This window comes from Liolophura sinensis, chromosome 13, assembly GCF_032854445.1.
Source record: "Liolophura sinensis isolate JHLJ2023 chromosome 13, CUHK_Ljap_v2, whole genome shotgun sequence".
Lineage (NCBI taxonomy): Eukaryota > Metazoa > Mollusca > Polyplacophora > Chitonida > Chitonidae > Liolophura > Liolophura sinensis.
Window position 1 is genome coordinate 10561589 of NC_088307.1, and position 22799 is coordinate 10584387.

General features: G+C 40.3%; 2 protein-coding genes across 2 annotated transcripts in view; one reads left to right on the forward strand and one right to left on the reverse strand.

Moving 5' to 3' along the window:
• The window catches only part of LOC135480849 (inactive cell surface hyaluronidase CEMIP2-like), a 30079-nt gene extending 20436 nt beyond the window's left edge, over positions 1–9643 (forward strand). Inside the window, exons 19-27 of the mRNA XM_064760778.1 lie at positions 471–686; positions 1228–1436; positions 2451–2621; positions 4206–4371; positions 5029–5088; positions 5523–5637; positions 6673–6762; positions 8696–8841; positions 9491–9643. Of these exons, the coding sequence (XP_064616848.1) occupies positions 471–686; positions 1228–1436; positions 2451–2621; positions 4206–4371; positions 5029–5088; positions 5523–5637; positions 6673–6762; positions 8696–8841; positions 9491–9643 (1326 nt within the window). The remainder of the gene's footprint in view (positions 1–470; positions 687–1227; positions 1437–2450; positions 2622–4205; positions 4372–5028; positions 5089–5522; positions 5638–6672; positions 6763–8695; positions 8842–9490) is intronic.
• Positions 9644–11645: 2002 nt separating this feature from the next.
• Positions 11646–16260, reverse strand: LOC135481060 (sodium-dependent glucose transporter 1C-like). The gene is made up of 3 exons (XM_064760990.1): positions 15967–16260; positions 13528–13819; positions 11646–12803 (listed from the first exon to the last, which is right to left on the reverse strand). Exons 1-3 carry the CDS (start codon positions 16159–16161, stop codon positions 11725–11727), a joined length of 1566 nt encoding a protein of 521 aa, XP_064617060.1. The 5' UTR covers positions 16162–16260; the 3' UTR covers positions 11646–11724.
• Positions 16261–22799: the final 6539 nt, after the last annotated feature.

The window sequence follows — 22799 nt, forward strand, 5'->3', positions numbered from 1 at the left end:
GCAATGATATTAATTGCAAGTTATTAGACGTCACTGGTCTAGAATTACTCAAAATGCTGTATTTTCGTCACACTTATATAATAACATTAAAATGCTAAGGGGCCTAAAATCCTCTTTTTGCTTTATTTCTGCGGCAGAATTATAATACAAGGATGGTTTTCGAAACTCCTGTATGGAAACTTTGCATGATTTTTCACAGAAATTGTATAATTTGCTACCCAATCCAGCTGATTTATTGTCGATAAAAGAAATCTGAACCAAACCAAAAACAATCGAATTCACGCCGAATTGAGGTAGGTGGCTTATAACTTCGTAGGACATGCTGGTTTTTTCCAGCCATGAAACTGACCGCCGTCGTATAATTAAATACAAAATTTCTTGACTAAGCTCTTAAACAACAATGAAATAACTGAATAAATTAAATAAATAAATAACCGAATCCATGTAAGTAAATATATACCATGTTTCAGCCGACTACAGGTAACCGAGTGTACGACGGTGACTCCAGCGTTCCAGGTTTCACCGATAATGACGGAAACAAAGAAGCGACGTTCCGAGACCTTGACGGCAGCGTCACTGGGGTCAAAAACGCTCAAGTGATCAAACCTGGAGAGTTTTACACTACGTCTCACTGTATCCATAAAGCTGGCTGGAATTTAGCTATCTGTCCACATAGATACGGAAAGGTAAGGTGTCTTCTTCCGAACTCTGCCCGGTTTCCTCATATCATAATGCAGGCCGCCGTAGTATAAATGAAATATTATTCAGTGCGGCGTAAAAACACTAATCAAATAAATAAACAAATAAATAAGATATAAGGTTTGACCAACACACTCGAAGTCGGGAGACCTGGGATCTGGGTCGGATCATATCAAAGTCTCGCCCTGCCACAAGAGGGTCGAGTATATGTTCACGCTCCGAATGACTTCTGGGCATTATTTGACTGAAAGAAAGTGAAGTACGACGTTAACCTCCAAGCATACTCACAGCAACCGCATTTGTGAGAGACTCCTGAGTCATGACGACGTGCTGGGGTGCTAAACCCCTCGGCCACGAAAGCACCAAATAATTAATACAGAACATTTGCTTGGGGTATGTTCTGTATCAATCTGCTGTAAAGGACAATATTCTTAAACATTAGAAACAAAAGTTTTCCCACTTTTTACTTTTATCAACCGTCATTGCGATCAAACAATGAAATCCTCAGATGTTTGATCATTTTTACAGATAGCTGTCAGCAAAAAAGACAAAGAGGACGAAGAGGAAAAGACTCAGCCTGTCATGGTTCGTGATGACATCCCGGAAGTGTACGAGTCCATGACCGCGCTGTACGCATCAGACTTTAATGTGGTGCTGGGCGGAAGTCACTCGTACACTCTCCACTGGTCTCATCATATCCCAGAGACGATCACCATGTACGGATGGGGAATAGAAAAGTGGGTGCAGCTGACCACAGGGATATCTACCCCATATTGTGATAAATAAGCTTCAAATAAAATACAACATAAAAGTCACCGTGGTAGGATAACCATTGAAAATTGCATCTGAATACCTTTTATTTTAAATTATCTTGATCATAATGAATCTATATTTGGCACCGACCACGCAACAAACTTTTGCGCTGTGCCCTAAACCAGTTAAATTATTATGAGTGACTTTCTTGTATGGGTACACATTACATGGTGAACTTTAGAGGTTATTTTCATTAACAGATGAATACAAAGGTAGAAAAAGTTCATCAGGTGAACTACGGCCCACAAAACGTTAATCAGGAATTGGGAAAGCAATGTTAAACAACATGTTAGGGATGATATCGTAAAGAGAACTCCATGTATTGAGCTGAACTTTTGCACACATGTAGAGGACAATACCACGATGGGGATATTCCATCTTTGATTTGATGTGTGGATAATAAATGTCGTAAATTACAAAATTTACGATTTGCTGCATTTTGTATTAGAACCAAAGTTAAAGTAAATGTGAGGAGTGGTATCTCAAAATGTACCGCATGTACTGACCTGAAGTTTTACATGTATATAAATCACAATGACACAAGGGGCTCTGTGTGCATATATGTTCACGACTTCAGTACTTTATGTACTGAGCTGAACTTTTACATTTGTTTGTCTCCTACATGCGAGTACTTTGGTAGACTTGCTACCAAATCGAATTTTAAAAAAATAATATTAAAGAAAAACACGTGAAGGTATAATTTAGTTAGAGCATTCAAGTGTATTTTGAGGTGAGAGAAATGTAAATGCGGATTTATTTATTTGACAGGGTGGGGTTCACATGCAGTAAAGCATTTGCCACCAATATAACGGCATTATTACTTATTCCTTACCCCATACACAATTAATGGTCATCTTTACACTGATACAACACATTTTCCGTGATTTGTGTTAAGCCATAATCATTTGCTGTGATAATAAGGTTTATTGTCTTTCCAGGCACTACCACGTGCGCGTCGGCGTTTGTTTACCGCGCTACGCAGAGTTTGAGCTGTATTCTTATTATCCAAAATGGCTGCCCTCCTTGTCGTCATGGATACACGCCGGAAGTATTGAAGAGTTGGATGAAGATATGTCAGGCAAGAAATATTTCTGGGATCCGGATAACGGGTAAGTCAGTTTTACTTCACTCAGAAAAAAACAGCCTCTTAAATAATTTTTTGACACCGTTCTTCAAAGAGAATCCCCGATGGCTCAGTTAGAGGAGCGTCCACTTTGGGAGCTGTAGATCAGTGTCAATCCTGGGTCGGGTCAAACCTAAGACCGTAAAAGAGGAATTTGTAGCTTCCTTGCCTGGCGTTCAGCATGAAGCGGATGGTGGAACGACTGGTTGACCCGTATCAGTATCAGTTCACTTGCCTTCGGTAAGTCGTCTCAGTGAAGCAGCACTAGATAAAAGAGCAAGTCCGTCCTGCAACAAGGAGGCACATCACATGCACTCTAAGGACTCCTTCGTCGTCATATGACTAAACAATTGTTAAGTACGACGTTAAACCCTAAGCTCTCACTCACTCACTCAGAGAGAACCATCCTTTGTAAATACTTGGCTCAAGATACTGTTTAAAGCCGATAAAGCATTAACATGAAGTACATATCAGATGAAAGTTACTGAACACTATCCTCGAAAACAGATCACTTTTGTTAATTAATATTTTCGCAGACACATAAAAAATGCTGTTAAAACCTCGGTTTCTGTGGTGCTTTACGGGGGCATATCGGCAATTTTTACTTGGCATAGTCCGGTTAAATCCATTTTAGCTCAATGAATGCGTATGTGTATGCATTTCAGATGCAGTATATAACAGCGTATATATGATAGCTGTAAACCTGATGTCACAATAGGGTCAGAATAAGCAACCGGAGAATGCAACGTTTCAAACTGTATATAACAGGTTGAAAAAAAAATCCAGTTATTTCATGGGCAATGTTTAATGGTCTTTCAACTGACTGTAACTCATGTTTGTATTTTCTTTGCCTTTCATGCTGAAAAGGAAAGGGATTTGGACATCAGTCTAAAGGTTTTATACCCGGCAAGAAATAATACACAACGAGCAAAACACATGACCTTTCCATCCGATCCGATCGACGCCAAACTTAACTCCAGTTCATTCATCCTTGAAGAGTGGAACACTGGCTATACTAGGTTTAGATAGCCTTTGATTTAAAAAATCAAACAGCCTATATATTAGCATTGGCTTACTATTTTTCTTTAAATATGCTAAAACCTTTATAGGGGAATCGGGTTAATTCTTAAGAATTTGTCCGATGATGCTCGCAGTACCTTTGTTTGTTGGTTTCGCTTTCAAGATACCTCAACAACGCTCACACACGTAGTTTGCCTGATGGATGACGCCATACTCATGAGCATTTTCCCATGTACGGTGGCGGCCACGTGTTCGAAGGGAATCCTAGTGCTAGGAGTAACCACCAACCTTTGTGACGTCTGATACATACATGTAAAGCACATTGGTGAAATCCAAGCGGTCAGTGGAGAGGACTTCATGTAAAACCACACCAGAAAGCGCCCCCAACCTCTTCTTGTTAACAAGATCATGAAAACAATGGCCACAGGAAAATCGTGAAAATTAAAAAAGCGTGTTTTCTTGTGTCTCGAATGTGTCTAGAATTGTTTTTCATAGTGAAATCATCTCTCCATGTGCCAATTTCGTTGAACTCTTTTCATAACTTTTTCAGTCTGTTGTTCGTTAAATTCCAACATTTTCACAAGAGGGTGGAAAACACCACATCAGACTGCCCCCACGAGAAATGTCCAATGGTTCGAATCACAATCACCAAAGGCAATCGGCACGAGGCAGATTGTAGGAAACAAGCCTACGGACGATACAGGAGAACACCACTGGTAAGGGAGATAGTAAGTGTGATGGGATATGGTTGTTTCAATTAGACGCCTTCTAAAATCCAAATCACTCAATATTGGATTTTGACTTTATTGAAATCGTAAAACATAGGCCTTGCGAAATTTACTTTCCTAGCTTTAAATAAAAAAGAAAAACGACAACAATAATGGAGTGAACGACAGCAGAAAAATATTAAAAATGACTTGCATGTTTACTTTTTTTATATTTATATAAAATAAATGGAGTCACACGTTTGATTTCTTAGCTGGCCTTGATGGACTGGTTTTGGCGTCATTTACGTCAAACACTTTTTTCACCCTATGGAATAGCTCGTCTAAGTACATGGTGGAGGAATGCGCTTGAGCAAAACTTACAAGAATTTCTTCCAGCGGTGAAAATAAAAGATGAAAGAAAAGAAAAGTAAAAAACAGTGTCACATCACTGGCATTAAGCATTACCAGTGTCGTCATTGCCCACCTTGGAGTCCAAGGCTGAATGCATATTATTATTGATTTGTTTAAAATAAAACATCTTGTTCGATACATACATGTGAATAGTATAATATAATTATACAGTGTTATAATATATTAATAATAACAAGGTCTGGTCTTTTTATCAATTTGAGTATTGCTATCATTTATTCGCTTCTTCTGTTGTAGGAACCGTTGAATTTTCCCATCAAAGGAAACGCTGCTGTCCGTACAATGTACCCACCAGAGGTAATATGTTATTCCCAAAGACACTAGAGAATATTCCAGTTCGTGTTCAACAGTAGATCCGAATGACAGTCCCGAAAAAGAATCATACCAAAGAATTCAACATCAGTAACCTTGACATTTTCTCCCTTGGCGTTCTGGAGTATCTGGCCGAGTATTGGAATCAGTACAATGAGACTGGATTTGGTGTCTTGTCTGGTGTTTTCGGCATGGCGTTACAGTGAGGCAGCACTATAAGTATGTGGGTATTTAGCCTGCTACAAGGAGACACCCGTCGTGATCTAACTGCGTAAATCTTTCTTTTTAGAAAGCATATTTCGCTGGACAAAATCAGAAAGAATGAGTAATGTAAATTCTTACGATGGATGGTTAGGCCTACATCATCATGTGTACACTTAAATTATAAGTGAAATCAATGAAGTGTAATATTATTGCAGAATTTCGGAGCGGGTCCCACGAAAACCTCCGTAACTCACGAGACCCTGGAGCAAAAGATAACAAGCAGTCAGATGGAGTGGTCAAGATGGGGGCCGTGCTCCAAAACATGCGGGGGTAAGTTATGAGTTGTCACGGTATTCGAGCACCCGGGCTCCTTGCAGTGAGGAAGAGGTGATAAATAACATGGAGCTGAATGGGCGAAATGTTGATTTTTGTCGATTGCTTAAGTACAAGACACTGAAACTATCAGATTTGAAGGTTATTAAAGGTTATATTTTTTAAATTAGTTAAAGTCATTTTGCTTTCACCTCCAGTACTCTAGTCGCGTGATCAAAGAGTGTGCTGGTGAACTGTTCAAAGCAGTTATGGCATCACTGCAAAATTAGAAATTTATTTTATTGTTTGATTGATCATGTCGTACTCAAGAATATTTCACTTGTACGACTGCGACCAGTATTAAGGTGGTAAGAAACCTAGCCGTTTTCATCGGAACTCACGACCATCCGTAAACTGCTGCAAGACCTTCTCACGTATACAACGACATGAGAGGAAACCAACATGGGCTGGACGAACTCACAGCGCTCGCATTGATGAGATGCTGGTGAGCCATTGTGCTACACTAGCAGGCTTAACACAAGGCCACAGGGGCCGCTACAAGTAATTCTAGAGGCCATGCTACATATAAGTCGTTGGCGTTCAGCATGAAGGGGATAGTGCAACGACTCGTTGACCCGTATCACTGTAATGGCTCGGACGAGCGGTAAGGCGTCTCAGTGAAGCAACACTAGATAAAAGAGCGGAGGAAATCCATCCTGCAACAAGAAGGCACATTACATGCACTTTAAGGATTCCTTCGTCGTCATATGACTGAAAAATTGTTAAGTACGACGTTAAACCCCAAGCACTCACTCACTCACTCACATAGAGGTCGTAGTGTCATTTATTCTTTAATATTATGATACATATTCTGTACTACAGCATGGAGAGTAAAACCAGAACAACAGCGACAGAGTGATATCTGGCAAATGATTACACGCCACCCTGATAAATCTGGCCTCTTTACCAGTGTTTCTCACCAAGGGTTTTATTCTAACTGTCCACACAAATGCTTAAAATTTCACGCATTTCAATGCTTTCTTTCATTTCCAGGTGGCTTTAGAACTAGAAGACGAGATTGCCAGGCTGATTCGTGTCTAGGGCCTCTGGTTGAGAAGAAAGAATGTGCCACACGTTTTTGTCGTAAGTGTTTTTGGGGATACCAAACGGTATTTATTTATTTTTTTTATTCATTTTTCAATGTTACCACCGTGCTCTAGAGATAGTCACATATAGACACTGTCCTCAGGTTTCTGAGTTGAGAAAATCGGGACTGCCCGATGTAAACCACCGGCCTGATTAAACCGTCTGACTTAAAGTTGCAGGCGGAGCCAAATGATGGTTCAGAAGAGATTACTTCAATGGATACTCAATGTTATGAAAATGTCCGACGACAAGAACATGTTGGTGCCTCCATGGCCGGGTGGTTATCGTGTTAGCACACCACAATGACTCAGGGGCCTCACATCGATGCGAACGCTGTGAGTTCAACTCGTACTGGCTTCCTCTCTGATTCTGCTTGGCCTGCAATCTTTGGACGTTCGCGGGTTTCATCTCGCTATCTGTCTGGTTTCCTCCGCCGTTGAATAAGTGAAAAATTCTTGAGCACGAAACAAAACAGCAAGCAAATGAAAGTGATCTTTGTAAACCCTTACAATAACGTAGCAGATGATCCGTAGACCTTTCTCATGCGGCACAACATGACTGTTAATGATTTACTTTCGATTCATTGTTGTAATGACACCGAAACGTTGTCAGTTAACGATTTTAGCACTAGAAACCAGAGAGGAAGAATTTATCACCCGTTCTTTATGTTTAGCTGTAACGAACTTACCAACACCATTTAAATGTTTAAGTAAGGTTCTGTTGACAAGAGAAAAACACAAATGCCTTTCTTGATACCGTTCATCCCGACCAAGTTTCACCTCATATATATGCACCCATATGGTTATAAATGCCAACACACTTCGATCTCAAATATGTTAGAAGCCTATAAGCACCCAATTTACCATTTAATTGCAGAACCCACAACACAAAAGACTACAGCAGATTTACAGAGTAAAACCAGAGCACTAATGACAATGTGATATTTGTAGAACATACAACACAAAGGCTACGGTATACATAGAAAGTAAAACGAGAGCACTGATGACAGTGTTATACATGTAGAACCCACAACACAAAAGGCTACAGTATATTTAGAGAGTAAAACCAGAGCACGAACGACAGTGTGATACATGTAGAACCCACAACACAAAAGGCTACAGTATATTTGGAGAGTAAAACCAGAGCACTAACGACAGTGTGATACATGTAGAACCCACAACACAAAAGGCTACAGTATATTTGGAGAGTAAAACCAGAGCACTAACGACAGTGTGATACATGTAGAACACACAACACAAAAGGCTACGGTATACATAGAGAGTAAAACGAGAGCACTAATGACAGTGTTATACATGTAGAACCAACAACACAAAAGGCTACGGTATACATAGAGAGTAAAACGAGAGCACTAATGACAATGTGATACATGTAGAACCCACAACACAAAAGGCTACAGTATATTTGGAGAGTAAAACGAGAGTACTAACGACAGTGTGATACATGTAGAACACACAACACAAAAGGCTACGGTATACATAGAGAGTAAAACGAGAGCACTAATGACAGTGTTATACATGTAGATCCCACAACACAAAAGGCTACAGTATATTTAGAGAGTAAAACCAGAGCTCTGACGACGGTGTTACACATGTAGAACCCACAACACAAAAGGATACAGTATATTTAGAGAGTAAAACCAGAGCACTAATGACAATGCGATACATGGTATTAGGTAAAAATGCAGTGATGGTGCAATTTTGTACCCACTTGTCGTGTTGTCATCACATTTAATGTACAGTTACATTAAAAATGGAGGATGATGGAGTGTTTTGAGTTTACTTCTGATATTCTGACACGTATATTTGCAGCAGACACCTTCACAAGGTTTAAGATTTTTTTGTGTAGTAACTTGATTAGGGTTAATCAAGAGCATTTCAAGAGCGTCTATTGAACGGGTTGTTTTTTGCAGCTGAAAATGGCGGCTTTTCACCCTGGTCAGATTGGACGGTTTGTTTCAAACTGACTGGTTGTCAAGGCTTTCAGCGGCGGTCACGTGACTGCGTTGACCCCACCCCTCACGGCGGCGGGATGTACTGTGAAGGAGCCGTTGAGCAGGTTAGACCATGTGGGGCGTGCTGACCCGTGGGCTTTCTGGGACACCTTCTTCTTCTAGGCTGGATCTTTGGAGGAGACATCTTCTTGTCTCGAAAAGGCAAAGCTGTATACACGGTCACTTGAGTAAAAGTATGGTTGCTGTAAACATAATCGGTTGTTTTTTTAGCAGACAGTCTGTTGTTTCGGTCATACTAGAATGCATTCTGTTATAACAACAGTTTATTCTGTCCAATACATCGCAAGTATTCTGTTCATTCTATAGACTGAATTAGACCAACAGAACATTGTGGTGGATATGACAAAGTATTTTGTTAAAATGACAAAATACATTTTAGTATTACATAAATAACAGACTTTCTTTTAAAATTAAAATACTTGTTTTAGCGTGAGTAAGCTAAAAGTCTGTTCTGTTCCTCAGGTCTACTACTACTTGTTAGAGTTCCCGCTGGGTGAGACATTCAGTGGTTTTATTTTCGGTAAGACAACAAGATCCAGAGCTACGCACATAGGTGTTCAAATCCAGCTCTCGCTTGAACTGCGTCATATACTTGTTAAATGAATATTGTTGATGAATGCGTAAACAAATAGGGAAGCAATAATCCAGTATGTTTTCCGTTGATCATTTGTGCCGTTGCGATGACGATTTCAGGACACATTGATAACTTACTGCTTCCGAATCAATAAAGAACAATTTCCAGTCCAGGTTATACCCGACCAGCCAACCCGAGCGGGAAAAGGAGTCCCAGAAAATTCTATACCAGACAGACCTCTGTCCGCCACGTACAGCGACATAGAGAATTGAATTTCAGTTATGAAACACGTCATAGCTGAAGCTGTTCATACAAGTCGGCAAGGAGGGGGAATCTTGTGGAATTGGATGACCTGCTCAGGTTGATAGCTCTTTATCTAATCATACCTGAAGGTTTCGTTCAAGCGTCGATGAACCATTACTGAAAATTTAGATGCTTGCATCAAACTGATTGATTTATTTGATTTGTGTTTGACGCCGTACTGAAGAATATTTTACATATACCAAAGCGTCCAGCATTATGGTTGGAGGAAACCGGACAGAGCCCGGAGAAAATCATCGACCATCTGCGGGTTCAAAACTGATTGAAATTGTTTGGGATATTTTAAATTGGACAACATTTTTAACGGCTTTTTTCCGTACAAAAGAATAAAACGGAATCAAGATGATAAAGTAAGGTTTTGGGGAAAAATTTAATTCTCTCTCAACTAATTTATTTTAACATAGTCTGATCTAGTAAGATAGGTACTTATATTTGCGGTATTGAAATCGAAGAATCCGGTGCCACTTACATGTATCAGTTTTATTGGATTATTCTAGTGTATATTTGTACATATATACCGTTAAGATGAGTTTGTTCACGTTCAAATAAAATAAATAAATTGTTATAATTACACTCTTTCTGGTAATTAGCTTTTAATTTTGCATTTCTACACTCAGCTGTAGTTTAGGCATTTGTATTGTGTGTAATGTTATTTTTGCTTACTGCTTTTCTGTGTTTTTACTAATAATCTAATTGATTAGTTGCTAGTAATCAGTACTTTGTCTCATTTAGTAATCTGATCTCTGTGGTAATCGGAGACTAAGTTGAGTGTAACTACCAAATGGTTACACCTCTTCAAACATGTGTTACCATTAAAGTTACAATCAACACAGCCGACAAAAACTTCGTGAAAAAGGGGACACTTTCACGAAACAACGTGTATCAAATTTGTCGTAACTTCGTAAATGACTTTACATGGGTTATAGCGCTTAAGGCCAAGTGACGTGCGAGAAAAGTTATAAAAAAATTGATTTACGCAGATTTTGCAAATTTGGGACCATAACCTGGTTTTAAGTAATTAAAACCTCGCTCGAATATATTATGATGACTATGTTGTATGCTAGTGTGTTGTTATGTGTTAAAATATATTTGGTAAATTTTCTCCTTAATGTAAATCTGCGTTATATTGCATTTAATAATTTAAAATGATCACTCATATATTTGTACGTTGTTCCATTCTTATCATTTTACGTCGCTTTTAATGCTTTAGCGTCCAATAAACATGCAATATTGTAAATAAACAACTCTGCACGTTTACGTTGTTTTCAAAGGAGGTTTTGAAATGTGACCCTTTCATTATGAAGCCAGGACATGCATTATAGGATGAAACTTCACGACGTATGAGGCAATCATTTTTACCTTTAAATAGTATTCAAAGGCAACAGCCTTATCTTTCTATAGATGACAGCAGTGGATAGGGCGTCTATCTCTTGAACGGTAGATCCGAGTTTCAATCCGAGAATATACCCGTGCTTTTTAACATCGGTAATCTTTGCATTACCTCGCTTGGTGCACAGCTTAAGAGAAATGAACCAAGTGTCTGTCCCCCCTTCCCGGTGTCAGTGAGCATAATGTGACTGGGTGAAGCGTCGTGTTTGGTGTCTTGGACACGGCGTTCCAGTGAGGCAGCACTAAAATACATGCCCATGTCAGTGTTGGATCCGGCCTAGTACAAGTTGACTCAATCATGATATGACCCAAATAATGTTGAAACAACCTAAAAAAAACCCAATAAAAAACCAAAAACCAAGAAAAAAAACCCAAAAACCAAAAAAAAACAAAAAAAAAACAAACAAACAAAAAAAAAACAAACAAACAAAAAACAAACAAACAAAAAAAATACAAATCAGGCTTTTGTATTTACTTATTTTGTATTAAAGTATTTTGTTTAAATACTGAATATTTATGATAATTCAAAAAAGTATTCAAAACACGACGATGTTATAGCCACCATTTTGAATTCTATTTTCGGGAACAAGCAAACATATACCACGTATCTTCTAAATCAAAGTAAGGTGTCAAGCTTTTGTCCTTAGTTGATAATTACGGAACCAGAATCTGCGCTAATGTCTTGTATAGGCTCATAAATTTGCACCATTTGTTTACGGCCGTGACACGAAGCAACAATTTGCATGATAACATACATCGTCACTAACCCGATGGCGAAAGAAAAGTTCAGATACAGCGGAAAGTTGGGCCCGTATTCTTGCAGGCCGTAACCCCCGTAAATACCTGCCACAAAGGCACCTACCCCAACGCCGCTTTGAAAGACGGACATGAGAGGCCCGTTGACATCGAGGTACACATTAGCCCACGCCACGCCCGAGGGGAACACAGGGGCGCAGAAAAACGCAAATGCACAGGTGCTAATCCACAGAAACAATGAATTCGTCAAGCCCCAAAACGCCAAGACTGCGGCTGTACCTAAGGTCGCCAACATTTCTATAACAAACATGATGTGGATCTGCACAAACTTGGCGACAAATGCCGAGACGAAGCGACCTGCTGCAAAGCTACCCCAGTACGCCGACATTAAAAACGTCGCCTCTTTCTTGGACAAATTGGCGTGGCCCTCGATAGTGACGGGCAGTAAATACGTCGAATACGAAACTATTACGCCAATGACGCAGCAGTAAAACAGGAACAATAAACACGCCATCTGAAGGCCAAAGGCGAAATTGCCCCTTGCGCAACCGGCAGGGGAGATAATGTTCCTGAAACTCGTCCGTGTCTCGCGAGGTGTTCTAGATGGTTGTCCCAGTACCTGAGGTTGATTCCACTGTAATTTTTTCCTGTGTCGAAGATAAAACATAAAAAAGAGACATGCGCAGATGACACCGTATCCACCCTCGATCCCGTACGGAATGTAAATATGCGTTCCGGTGTCGACAGTCGCATTCCCAGTCCCGTTTGCCGGAAGAGTCACACTGGACAAACTATAAGCGGAAGGGGACGACGTCGCGTTTGAGTCCGAGCTATTTCGTTGTGGCGACAAAAAGGGACTGACCAAGAGTGGGGCGAGAAATGAACCAAATCCCGTCCCGAAGTGCATGGCGTGAAGCGGAGCGGCTGTCTTCTCTCTCCATATCTGGATCATCATGACATTTCCACCTGAAACGAGATGAAAACTGGTTCCGATATCATGAATGAATGGAGATGGCAACGCGACTTCGACATTGTCGCAGCCATGTGGTCACAAGTCACAAAAATGGAAAATATTACTCGTGTGAACAATAAACGATTTTGCCCAGGGATACAGCTTAGACAAAGTTCATGCAGCTCAAACATGTTCTGATATATGCCGGTGTCACAAGTTCGAATCCAGCTCTCGCTACTTCGACTACTTCAACTCCCAACTTTGTCAGTTACTTTGTAAAGATTTAGGTTTCGGTCTTTTTTACATATAAAGAATACATTCTTTATGTGGAGATTTAATTCTGTGTGGCGTTAAATCCCAATCAGATTTATTTGCTTTATTGGTGTTTTACGCCGTACTCACTTTTTTTTTACGTCGGTGGCCAGCATTATGGTGGGAGGAAACGGGCAGAGCTCCGGGGAAAACCCACAGTTATACACTGGCAGACCTTCGTACGTAAAACAGAAGAGGAAGCCAGCATGAACTGGATTTGAACTCACACCGATCGCAATGGTGAGCGACTATATAAATATATAACAAGAAATAACCCCTTTTATGGTTTAGAAAACATTCCCTCGCTTTCAGCTGAACAGTCCAAGGAAACAGCATGCGAAATTGTTGTGTCTGTAACATTTGTGCTATTCCAGAATTCCGTGCGGGACATTTTGTGTAAAAGGGCCGGTAGACCTATATACTCACAGCAGGTAAGAGCGCTCCTGGAAAGCCCTTGTACAACCATGACGGAGGCCATGAGCCAGAGGTGAGAACACCAGGGTAGAGCCGCCGAACTGAGAGCCAGCGAGGATAAGAACACGGTGATGAAGAAATCTAGGTGATCCGGATAGCGGCCGCACAAGATTCCACCGCCGATAGAGCCTACCGGCATGGCGAGGTGGAGCCCCGTAAGAGCCTGGCCGATCTGCGCGTAGCTGCAACCAGCGATCTCCGTCAGGTCGATCAAAGTGGCACCGATGATCGCCGTGAAAATTCCCTGAGAGAAAAGAAACCGATGATTGCTTTTATTTCTAATTACTATTTTATGCCTCACCGAGATGACTTAGGGGTTCAATATATTTATACCTGGGCCAGATAAGACGGGTATTTTTTTTTTGCCGGTTTTGTGTGTGTGTGTCTGTTCAGACACTCTACCGAAAAAATATTGCAAAGATTTGCATGAAATGTTGTGTACATTTATGTTTTTGTTAAATGCCAACGTCAACCAAAACTAAAACGAAACTTCAAGCACATCGGAAAACATACCGGCACGTGGAAGTTTCAGTAAAAATATTTTTTTCTGGTTAACATCGACCTTCGTACAAAAAAAAAATTAAACACACAATGTCTCATTTCAACCCTTCAATAATCGAGTGTGTATATTTGGCGGGTTATTACTAAGCAGCCATTTTCTATGGCCAGCAAACTTTCATGGGCGCATCGACAAAGAAGTTGACAGTTCATTTATTTGTACTTTTGTATCACACTTCTCTGGGGCCGATTCCCCGCCTTATTACGTTTACCATGCCAAGTTCGTTTTAACTTTCCGACGTGTGACAAACAGGTTTTGCGGACTGCAGTGGCTCCAAGCCTGGGATGTAGCAAACGGCCAGATATATGTCATATGCGTGACATACAATGGTTACAGAGACTATATGCGTGACATACAATGGTAACAGAGACAATATGCGTCCTATACTAGTAGTTACATCGGTATAGAGAAAAGGGGTACTGCGAGGATTCCACACATCAGCGACAACACACACCTTAACCAGTCTCCTGATTGAATAAAAATGAACTGATTTCATTAGTACAATAACCGGCCCCGATAGCAGCACTAGATAAAAGAGCGGTGGAAAGCCGTCCTCCAACAAGGAGGCACATCACATGTACTCTAAGGATTCCTTCGTCGTACAAATGACTGAAAAATTGCTTATTGCTTATCCAGTGCTGCTTCACTGAGACGCCTTACCGAAGGCAAGTAAAACGCCATTATACTGATACGGGTGAACCAGTTGCTGCACTATCCCCTTCATGCTGAACGCCAAGCGAGGAAGCTACAAGTTCCTCTTTATAGTCTTAAAGTGGCTCGACTCAGGATTGACCCTGGATCTACCGCTTCCAAAGCGGGCCCTCTACCAATGAATTTCAGAGGAACAGGTGGAACAGCATTTATTTATTACACAGTGCTCCCAGCATAATGCTGACTGCTGTCATATGAGTGAAGTAATCTTGAGTACGGTTTAATACACCAATCAAATAAATAACTAAATATTATACAGTGAGACTGGGAGGGGGCGGACAAGGTGTGTGAGTGTGTGTGTGTGTGTGAGGGGGGAGGACTGACAACAAGACAACGGTCTATTAACTTTATAGCATGCAGTTGCCTAACGTGCACTTTTCCGTTGTTGTGCGAAATAGGAGCCTACTTTTTGGACATATTTTCTTAACATAGTTTTATATATCTAGACTGTTAAATGTCACCTGACCCCATTTCTCGGTTTTAAGGTGAAACTTCTACCTGGTTTCCTGACCAAGGTTAAACCGAAAACAACGCCAAACTGTGTCTCTGTGAAGCTGCACGTGACTATAATTTACTAATTTTACGGTTGACAGTCGATTAGAAATGCAAACATTATACAGAGTATAAACACCGGGACTAGTATTTACTTACCTAGTTTTCAAGATGACTTGCATTTTAACAAGTTAATGTAAAGGTCATATACCAAGAAATTATACAGGGTCATGGAGGGTTCAAATACATCGTTCAAACTGACGCACGAACTCTTAATATCAAACACCAGATTTAGCCTACGGCTGAGGAATGTTTTGTATTTACGCCCACGCAAGACATAGTTTTACTGCTACTCTTAACATCACTCCAGATGAAAGGGTGGGGGGTCGGCTCCGTTGTCTAGTGGTTAGATTGCCTTTAGCCTCTCACCAATGGGTTCACTGTGCGTTCAAGCCCAGTTTATGCTTGCCTCCTCTCTGGCTGTACCTGGGAAGGTCTTCAAGGAACCTGCGGATGCATGGTACTGAGTTCCCTCGACTATACCCGGTTTCCTCCCAGCATAATGCTGGTGGCTGCCGTTTAAGCGCAATACTCATGAGTGTTTACATTCATGTACTATTCATACTTACAATGAACGTCCAGGTAAAAACCATTATTCCGGTTTTAAATATCTTGAATATTTTGCTGTCTTCTAAAACTCCGTCATCGCTTTTATTAGACGGTAATTGTTGGATGCTATCATCGCTCTCTTTTATGAAAGCCCCGTAATTTCCGGTTCCACCTCCAAGCAGTTTAGGTGTAAGGTCCTGTTTCATGCCTGACATGGCCGTTCTCTGCAATATGACAGTGTTACATATTTCATAATGAATGAAGATACTGGGGTGTTCATCACAGTTATAATAAGCAAGTGTGAAAAAGGTCAACATTTTGTAACTGTTAAAATGATACAACTTGTTGAGTGCTACAAAATGTGAATGCCAGCTTTTTAAATGTTACCCCGAGATGTTACATTTTTTAAACAGGTACATGTAAGATGTAAACAGCATCATGGCGGTGATCATAATTGGGTTTAGCTTTTCTGGCACGGTCAAATTGTTACATTATTAAAGTTGTACACATTATTTCAAAATTAATGTATACATTTGAAGACAAAAGTAAAGAGATATGTTGTGAATACGATATGAATGTGTGGAAGGCCATCATTTTTGTTGTCTCCGGCATGCTATACCAGTGACCCAGCGCTATATTTATTTTTTTATTTAATTGGTGTTTTTCGCCGTACTTAAGAATATTTCACTTATACGACGGCGACCAGCATTATGGTGGGTGGAAACCGGGCACAGCCTGGGGGAAACCCACGACCATCCGCAGGCTGCTGGCAGACCTTCCCACTGGAGCGGAAGCCAGCATGAGCTGGACTTGAACTCACAGCGACCGCATTGGTGAGAGGATCCTGGGTTATTGCGCTGCGCTAGCGCGCTAACCAACTGAGCCACGGAGGCCCCAACCCAGTGCTATAAGTAGCCTATGTGGACATCCGTGATGCTATACTATGATAGGATGATCAAAGTTAAAATTGCTCGGAAAGTTCATACGTGAGGTAAATAACCCTGCATGGAATTTTATACTTATGCTATATTTATTTATTTGATTGGTGTTATACGCCGTACTCAACAATTACCTATGTTATAACATTGCGAGATGATTTTTGATTCAGACCGGATATTCAGCTCGGTGTCATTTTTTTATCTCCAATTTTTCCAATTTGTCGACCTTAAGATATGTTTGTGGCCAAGTCAGGTTTCAGATTCCACAAAGATTAACTTAAAATACGCCGCCTTTGCAGAATTATGATACAGGAGTAGAGTACTGTTTGTTACTCGATATTTTGATAATCTCCTGGAGACTAAATTTCGTGATGAACACTACAAATCATTCGTGCATTACGTTAAACTAATCAACTAATTTGGCCGAACTGTTTGTAACTCTCGCGGATTAAAATGTTTTCACATGAACAAAGATTAGCCACATGAGTTGGGTTGTCTCCATGCGAATAAAGCCAGGTCATGCGCACTGGAAACAGCTATCTCGCTTGTAAAGACATGGGAGCCTCCGTGGTCTTGTAGTTAGCTTGCTAGCGCAGAAAAATGACCCAGGAGGCTCTCACCTAGGCGAATCGCCTGTGAATTCGAGTTCAGTTCATGCTGGCTTCCTTTCAGGTCGTATGTGGCTGTGGGTTTCTCCCTGGCTCTGTCCGGTTTCCTCCCACGAAAATGCTGGCCGTCGTCCTATAAGTGAAATATTCTTGAGTAATGCGTTAAACACCAATGAAATAAATTAATAAACATATAAGTACAAAGTCATTAGTTGATTAGTGGTAAAGCTGCTTGTCTGTTAATGGCCTGATCACACAATTCAATCCCACTATCGGACAGGACATTTTCGAGATTCCTGCTCCTCTACTACTATTTTTCTCGGTGTTTTAGTCACAGTTAGCTTCATGCCGACGGCGTCCTCCTGTGTGGTGTTACACGAAGTTCATGAGAGAGTCCTTGCCTTCTTCAATATGTGAACGGCCCCGATAGCACAGATGGTAGAGCGTCCGTTTCGTGAGAGGTAGATCCAGGGTCAATAATGGGTCGAGTCACATCTAATACATTAAAAGAGCTTGGCGTTCAGCATGAAGGGGATAGTGCAACAACTGGTTGACCGTATCAGTATAATGGCTCGGGCGGGGCGGGGCGGGTTACTTTCCTTCGGTAAATCTCAGTGAAGCAGCACTAGATAAAAGAGCGGTGGAAATCCGTCCTGCGACAAGGAGGTACATTACATGCACTCTAAGGATTCCTTCGTCGTCATATGACGTTAAACCCCAAGCACTCACTCACTCACTCTTTCACACATTAAACTGGTCGTGATCATCGTCAAGTTAAAAGCCTATGAGCACTGTCGACATACTACAACACCATGCCCTTAGATACAACACATGACATGGCGCTGCATCAAAGTACATATAATACAATATCAATGGAGTGTAAGGGGCCTGGCGTATCCATTACAACCGAACATAAGGCCAAACAAGATTTAAAATTAAAACTTTGTACCTGTTTGCATGTTACCTTGCAACATTAGCGCCAGGCGTAGGATAGATTTCGCTATTTCATCACGTAATCAAAATACTCACCCTTTATGGGTACAAACAACTGTACATATAATATATGTGTATTACGTATGTGCATGTTAAAGCATGTACGTATAGTTTATACACTAAGATTATCATCGGCATTCTGTGCCAGTTATTCACCCATCAGACTGATCAAGGTACAAACTGGCCATTGTTAGATTAAATGGTGCACGCCTCGCCGACACTCGGAATTTTCCGGTGATCTCCGACCAGTTTTGATAGGCCATCGCCACGCGCGTGTTCCATATCAATCATATGCCTGATTGTCATCAGGTTTGTTGTACAATTTGATAGGTTTTACGACATGATAAGTTTTGATTATAGAGAATTGTAGGCATATTTATTCATTTGTTCGATTGTTTCTTGACTTCATACTCCAGGTAAACACCCAAAGGCTCCCCCTGTTTACTATAACGATTACTTATGCATGCTTACAATAACACTTGACTATAGCATCATGTCTGTTTGATACTGGACATGACACCATGTACATGAATGACACCAGATCTGGCACCAGGTTCTTCCTTTATTTTACTTTCATTTTAACCAACCCAACAAAAAATAAAGCTGAATCAGCTGTATTCCTTGCATTTTTGTACTTATTGTATGCATTTCATATCACCTCGGCAATTACCATGCTTTGAATCTATGCTTCGAAACAGGCATTCGTATATTAGCCCTCAACCAATAAGAACGCTCCAAATCATGAACTTCTGGACCGATTAAATGTAACAAATTACAGTTGGCCTGGTTGCATTTGTTTTACACCTACTTCTGCTGAAGCCAGTGTCTTAGGTGGCTTGCACATTTGTATGTTGTTATTATTCGTGCCACGTACGGATTTACACGACGAGTTACAGTAATACTGCGGTAAACTGACAAGAGGGAGAAATCAGCTGGCTACGTGTAACTATACTGACGGATAGAAGAAACATTACCAAGACGTTGAGAGACGACAGAACAAGAACTGACAAGAGGGCGAAATCAACTGGTTACGTGTAACTATACTGACGTATAGGAGAAACATTACCAAGACGTTGAGAGACGACAGAACAAAACTGACAAGAGGGCGAAATCAGCTAGTAACCTGTAACTATACTGATGTATAGAAGAAACATTAACAAGACGTTGAGAGACGACAGAACAAAACTTACAAGAGGGCGAAATCAGTTAGTAACCTGTAACTATACCGACGTATAGAAGAAACATTAACAAGACGTTGAGAGACAACAGAACAAAACTGACAAGAGGGCGAAATCAGCTAGTAACCTGTAACTATACTGACGTATAGAAGAAACATTAACAAGACGTTGAGAGACAACAGAACAAAACTGACAAGAGGGCGAAATCAGCTAGTAACCTGTAACTATACCGACGTATAGAAGAAACATTAACAAGACGTTGAGAGACGACAGAACGAAACTGACAAGAGGGCGAAATCAGCTAGTAACCTGTAACTATACTGACGTATAGAAGAAACATTAACAAGATGTTGAGAGACAACAGAACAAAACTGACAAGAGGGCGAAATCAGCTAGTAACCTGTAACTATACTGACGTATAGAAGAAACATTAACAAGATGTTGAGAGACAACAGAACAAAACTGACAAGAGGGCGAAATCAGCTAGTAACCTGTAACTATACTGACGTATAGAAAAACTTTAACAAGACGTTGAGAGATGACAGAACAAAAACTGACAAAAGGGCGAAATTAGCTAGTTACGTGTAACTATATTGACGTACAGAAGAAACTTTAACAAAACGTTGAGAGACGATAGTTTTATACTATTTGTATAGTTTCTTTTCAGTATTTTTGCCAATTAAGACTCTTGTCACAGGTTTTATTTCCATTGTGTAGTCTTTTATAATAACATGTCTTGCCATGTCATAGATGCCCTCTTTTTTCATAATTGTGTCTAATACCGCTGAAATCGGGACTAAAGGCTGTATGGTCATCGTGTTAAATTATATAGCCACGTTGAATGCATACCCGATTAGTCTTGCAATCAAAGGGCAACTGAATTACATACTTATGTTATTAACGGCAACTTTTAAACCAACATGGTACACAATATGGACACTGACTTTATCCATTCGCCTCTTTCAATCGGAGTCGGTTAGCGCGCTAGCGCAGCGCAATGACCCAGGAGCCTCTCACCAATGCGGTCGCTCTGAGTTCAAGTCCAGCTCATACTGGCTTCCCCTCCGGCCGTAAGTGGGAAGGTCTGCCAGCAACCTGCAGATGGTCGTGGGTTTCCCCCGGGCTGTGCCCGGTTTCCTCTCACCATAATGCTGGCCGCTGTCGTATAAGTGAAATATTCTTGAGTACGGCGTAAAACACCAATCAAATAAATAAATAAATCTTTCAATCCGCATTGAAAACTGTTGACTGTTTCTCTTAGAATTGTTCTTTGGTGGGTTGGTTTGAAGCCGGTTTTGGAAATTGATTTGGAGATTATTGACCCGTAAAGTACATTTACGTTGGCCACATAGGCTGGAATACGAGTGTCTGTTTTGAAACCTAGTTTTAGGACAGATGCACCTCTGGGTGGTTATCTCTCACCCACGTGAATGTTCCATGCAGTATAAGTAAGCGTCGTGCTGGGTTTGCTTGACAGTGAAAAGTGTACAAGTGACTTTGTTTGTGGATGTGCCAGGTAGGTCAGTACAAGATTGTGTCACCTGTAGCGGAGATTAGAATGTACGACATGCAAACTTTAACATGTTTGTATTTGTAGGTCATGGCAAGCTTAAATGTCTGAGAAATTTGATCTCTAACGAAGGCTATTATAGACCTGTGTATCTGACCTGAAAATGACTTACTTGTTGGTCAATGATCTCATGTAGATATCTTTTTGTGCAGACACACAGATAAATATTGATTTTGTTTGCACCGTGTCCCACTGCCACAGATCTAGTACTTTTTGCGTCTACGCTATTTTTAATTGATTTAAATATTGAATACAATACATAGCTTTTAATCGTTAATCATCAGTTATAAATTGTGAGTTTTATAGTGTGTGTTTTCTAAACTTAATATTTTAATTCATTTATTTCTGTATTTATTTTCTTTAATTATTTCAAGGGCTTTTTGCCTTTGGTATACTCAGGGTTATTTCACTCATATAATGTTGTTAATTGAGGGAGAACCAGCGTTTGTTCTTCGCTAGGATGTCACGTGTCATCCTTGGATGTTAGTTGTTTGCAGTGGTGTGTTCACAGACGTTGCAAAACACAGGTGAAGGTTTGATACCTTTGTTAAAATGCCTCACATATATTATCACAGTGCAAACAAAGATCTGATATACTCTTCCTCCTATTGTTTGATCTAGATCTGGGCATCATCGAACAGGCGATGTAGTTAATGCAATATAATTTATGATCCTTCGTCTTGGTGAACTGCTGTATCATCCTAGATCTTATTTTAACAGAACCTTGTGGAGCCAGCCAAAGAATCAATATTTAGAGAGGCCAATAGTAAAACTAATTTGTCATTCGTGAAAGTCCATAACTCACATTCTCTTCTCACAACTTTTCTTCATGTTTAACTCCAATATGACGGCCATTAAATAAAGCTTTTATTAATGGCTCTCGCTGAATATCACTTCCGTGTCAATGTTGTCATTAGACAACTTAGAGGAAAATACGACAGAAAACTCGAAACTTGTTTTCTTTGAGATGTGCTGCGTTATTTAGTATAGATTCCAGATTTCAAATTTTAGATTTATCCAAAAGATTTGCTGTGATAACTTTGACGCACTTAGATGACACTAGAATAGACTGCACCTTCAAACTGGCAGAGTTAGATATATAAAATACCAACCCATTCGACGAAAAAGAACTTAACAGACTAAACAGAATAAACCGATCGTAAATTTACAGAAATGTTGACGTATAAATTACTTCATCTTCAGGTCTTACAAAGACAGCATGCAAAATACATGCTAATTGTGCTTAAAAGCCAACAATTATGTAATAAGGGTGATAAGCTAAAAACAGTAAGAGCCACCTATTCATGACACTGAAGCTAAAATGACATAAAAACAAACGAAGCTATAGTCGTGACAGAACCAACAATAAATTAAACTAGCTACCAGTGGTGATAACCACAAATGAAGCTATAGTTGTGACAGAACTACAAATGAAGTCATAGCCGTGACAAAACCACACACAAAGTTGTAGTTGTGACAAAGCCACAAAGGAAGCTACAGTCGTGACAGAACTACAAATGAAGGCATGGTCGCGGCGGAACCACGAAGAAAGCTATAGTCGTGACA

Excerpts from the sequence above, each read along its gene's own strand:
- LOC135481060 (XM_064760990.1), bottom strand. The coding sequence starts at position 16,161 with ATGTCAGGCATGAAACAGGACCTTACACCTAAACTGCTTGGAGGTGGA. Across the intron at positions 13,820-15,966 it reads TTTTTACCTGGACGTTCATT|GGAATTTTCACGGCGATCAT; the intron begins GTAAGTATGAAT and ends CTTTTCTCTCAG. Across the intron at positions 12,804-13,527 it reads CAGGAGCGCTCTTACCTGCT|GTGGAAATGTCATGATGATC; the intron begins GTGAGTATATAG and ends ATCTCGTTTCAG.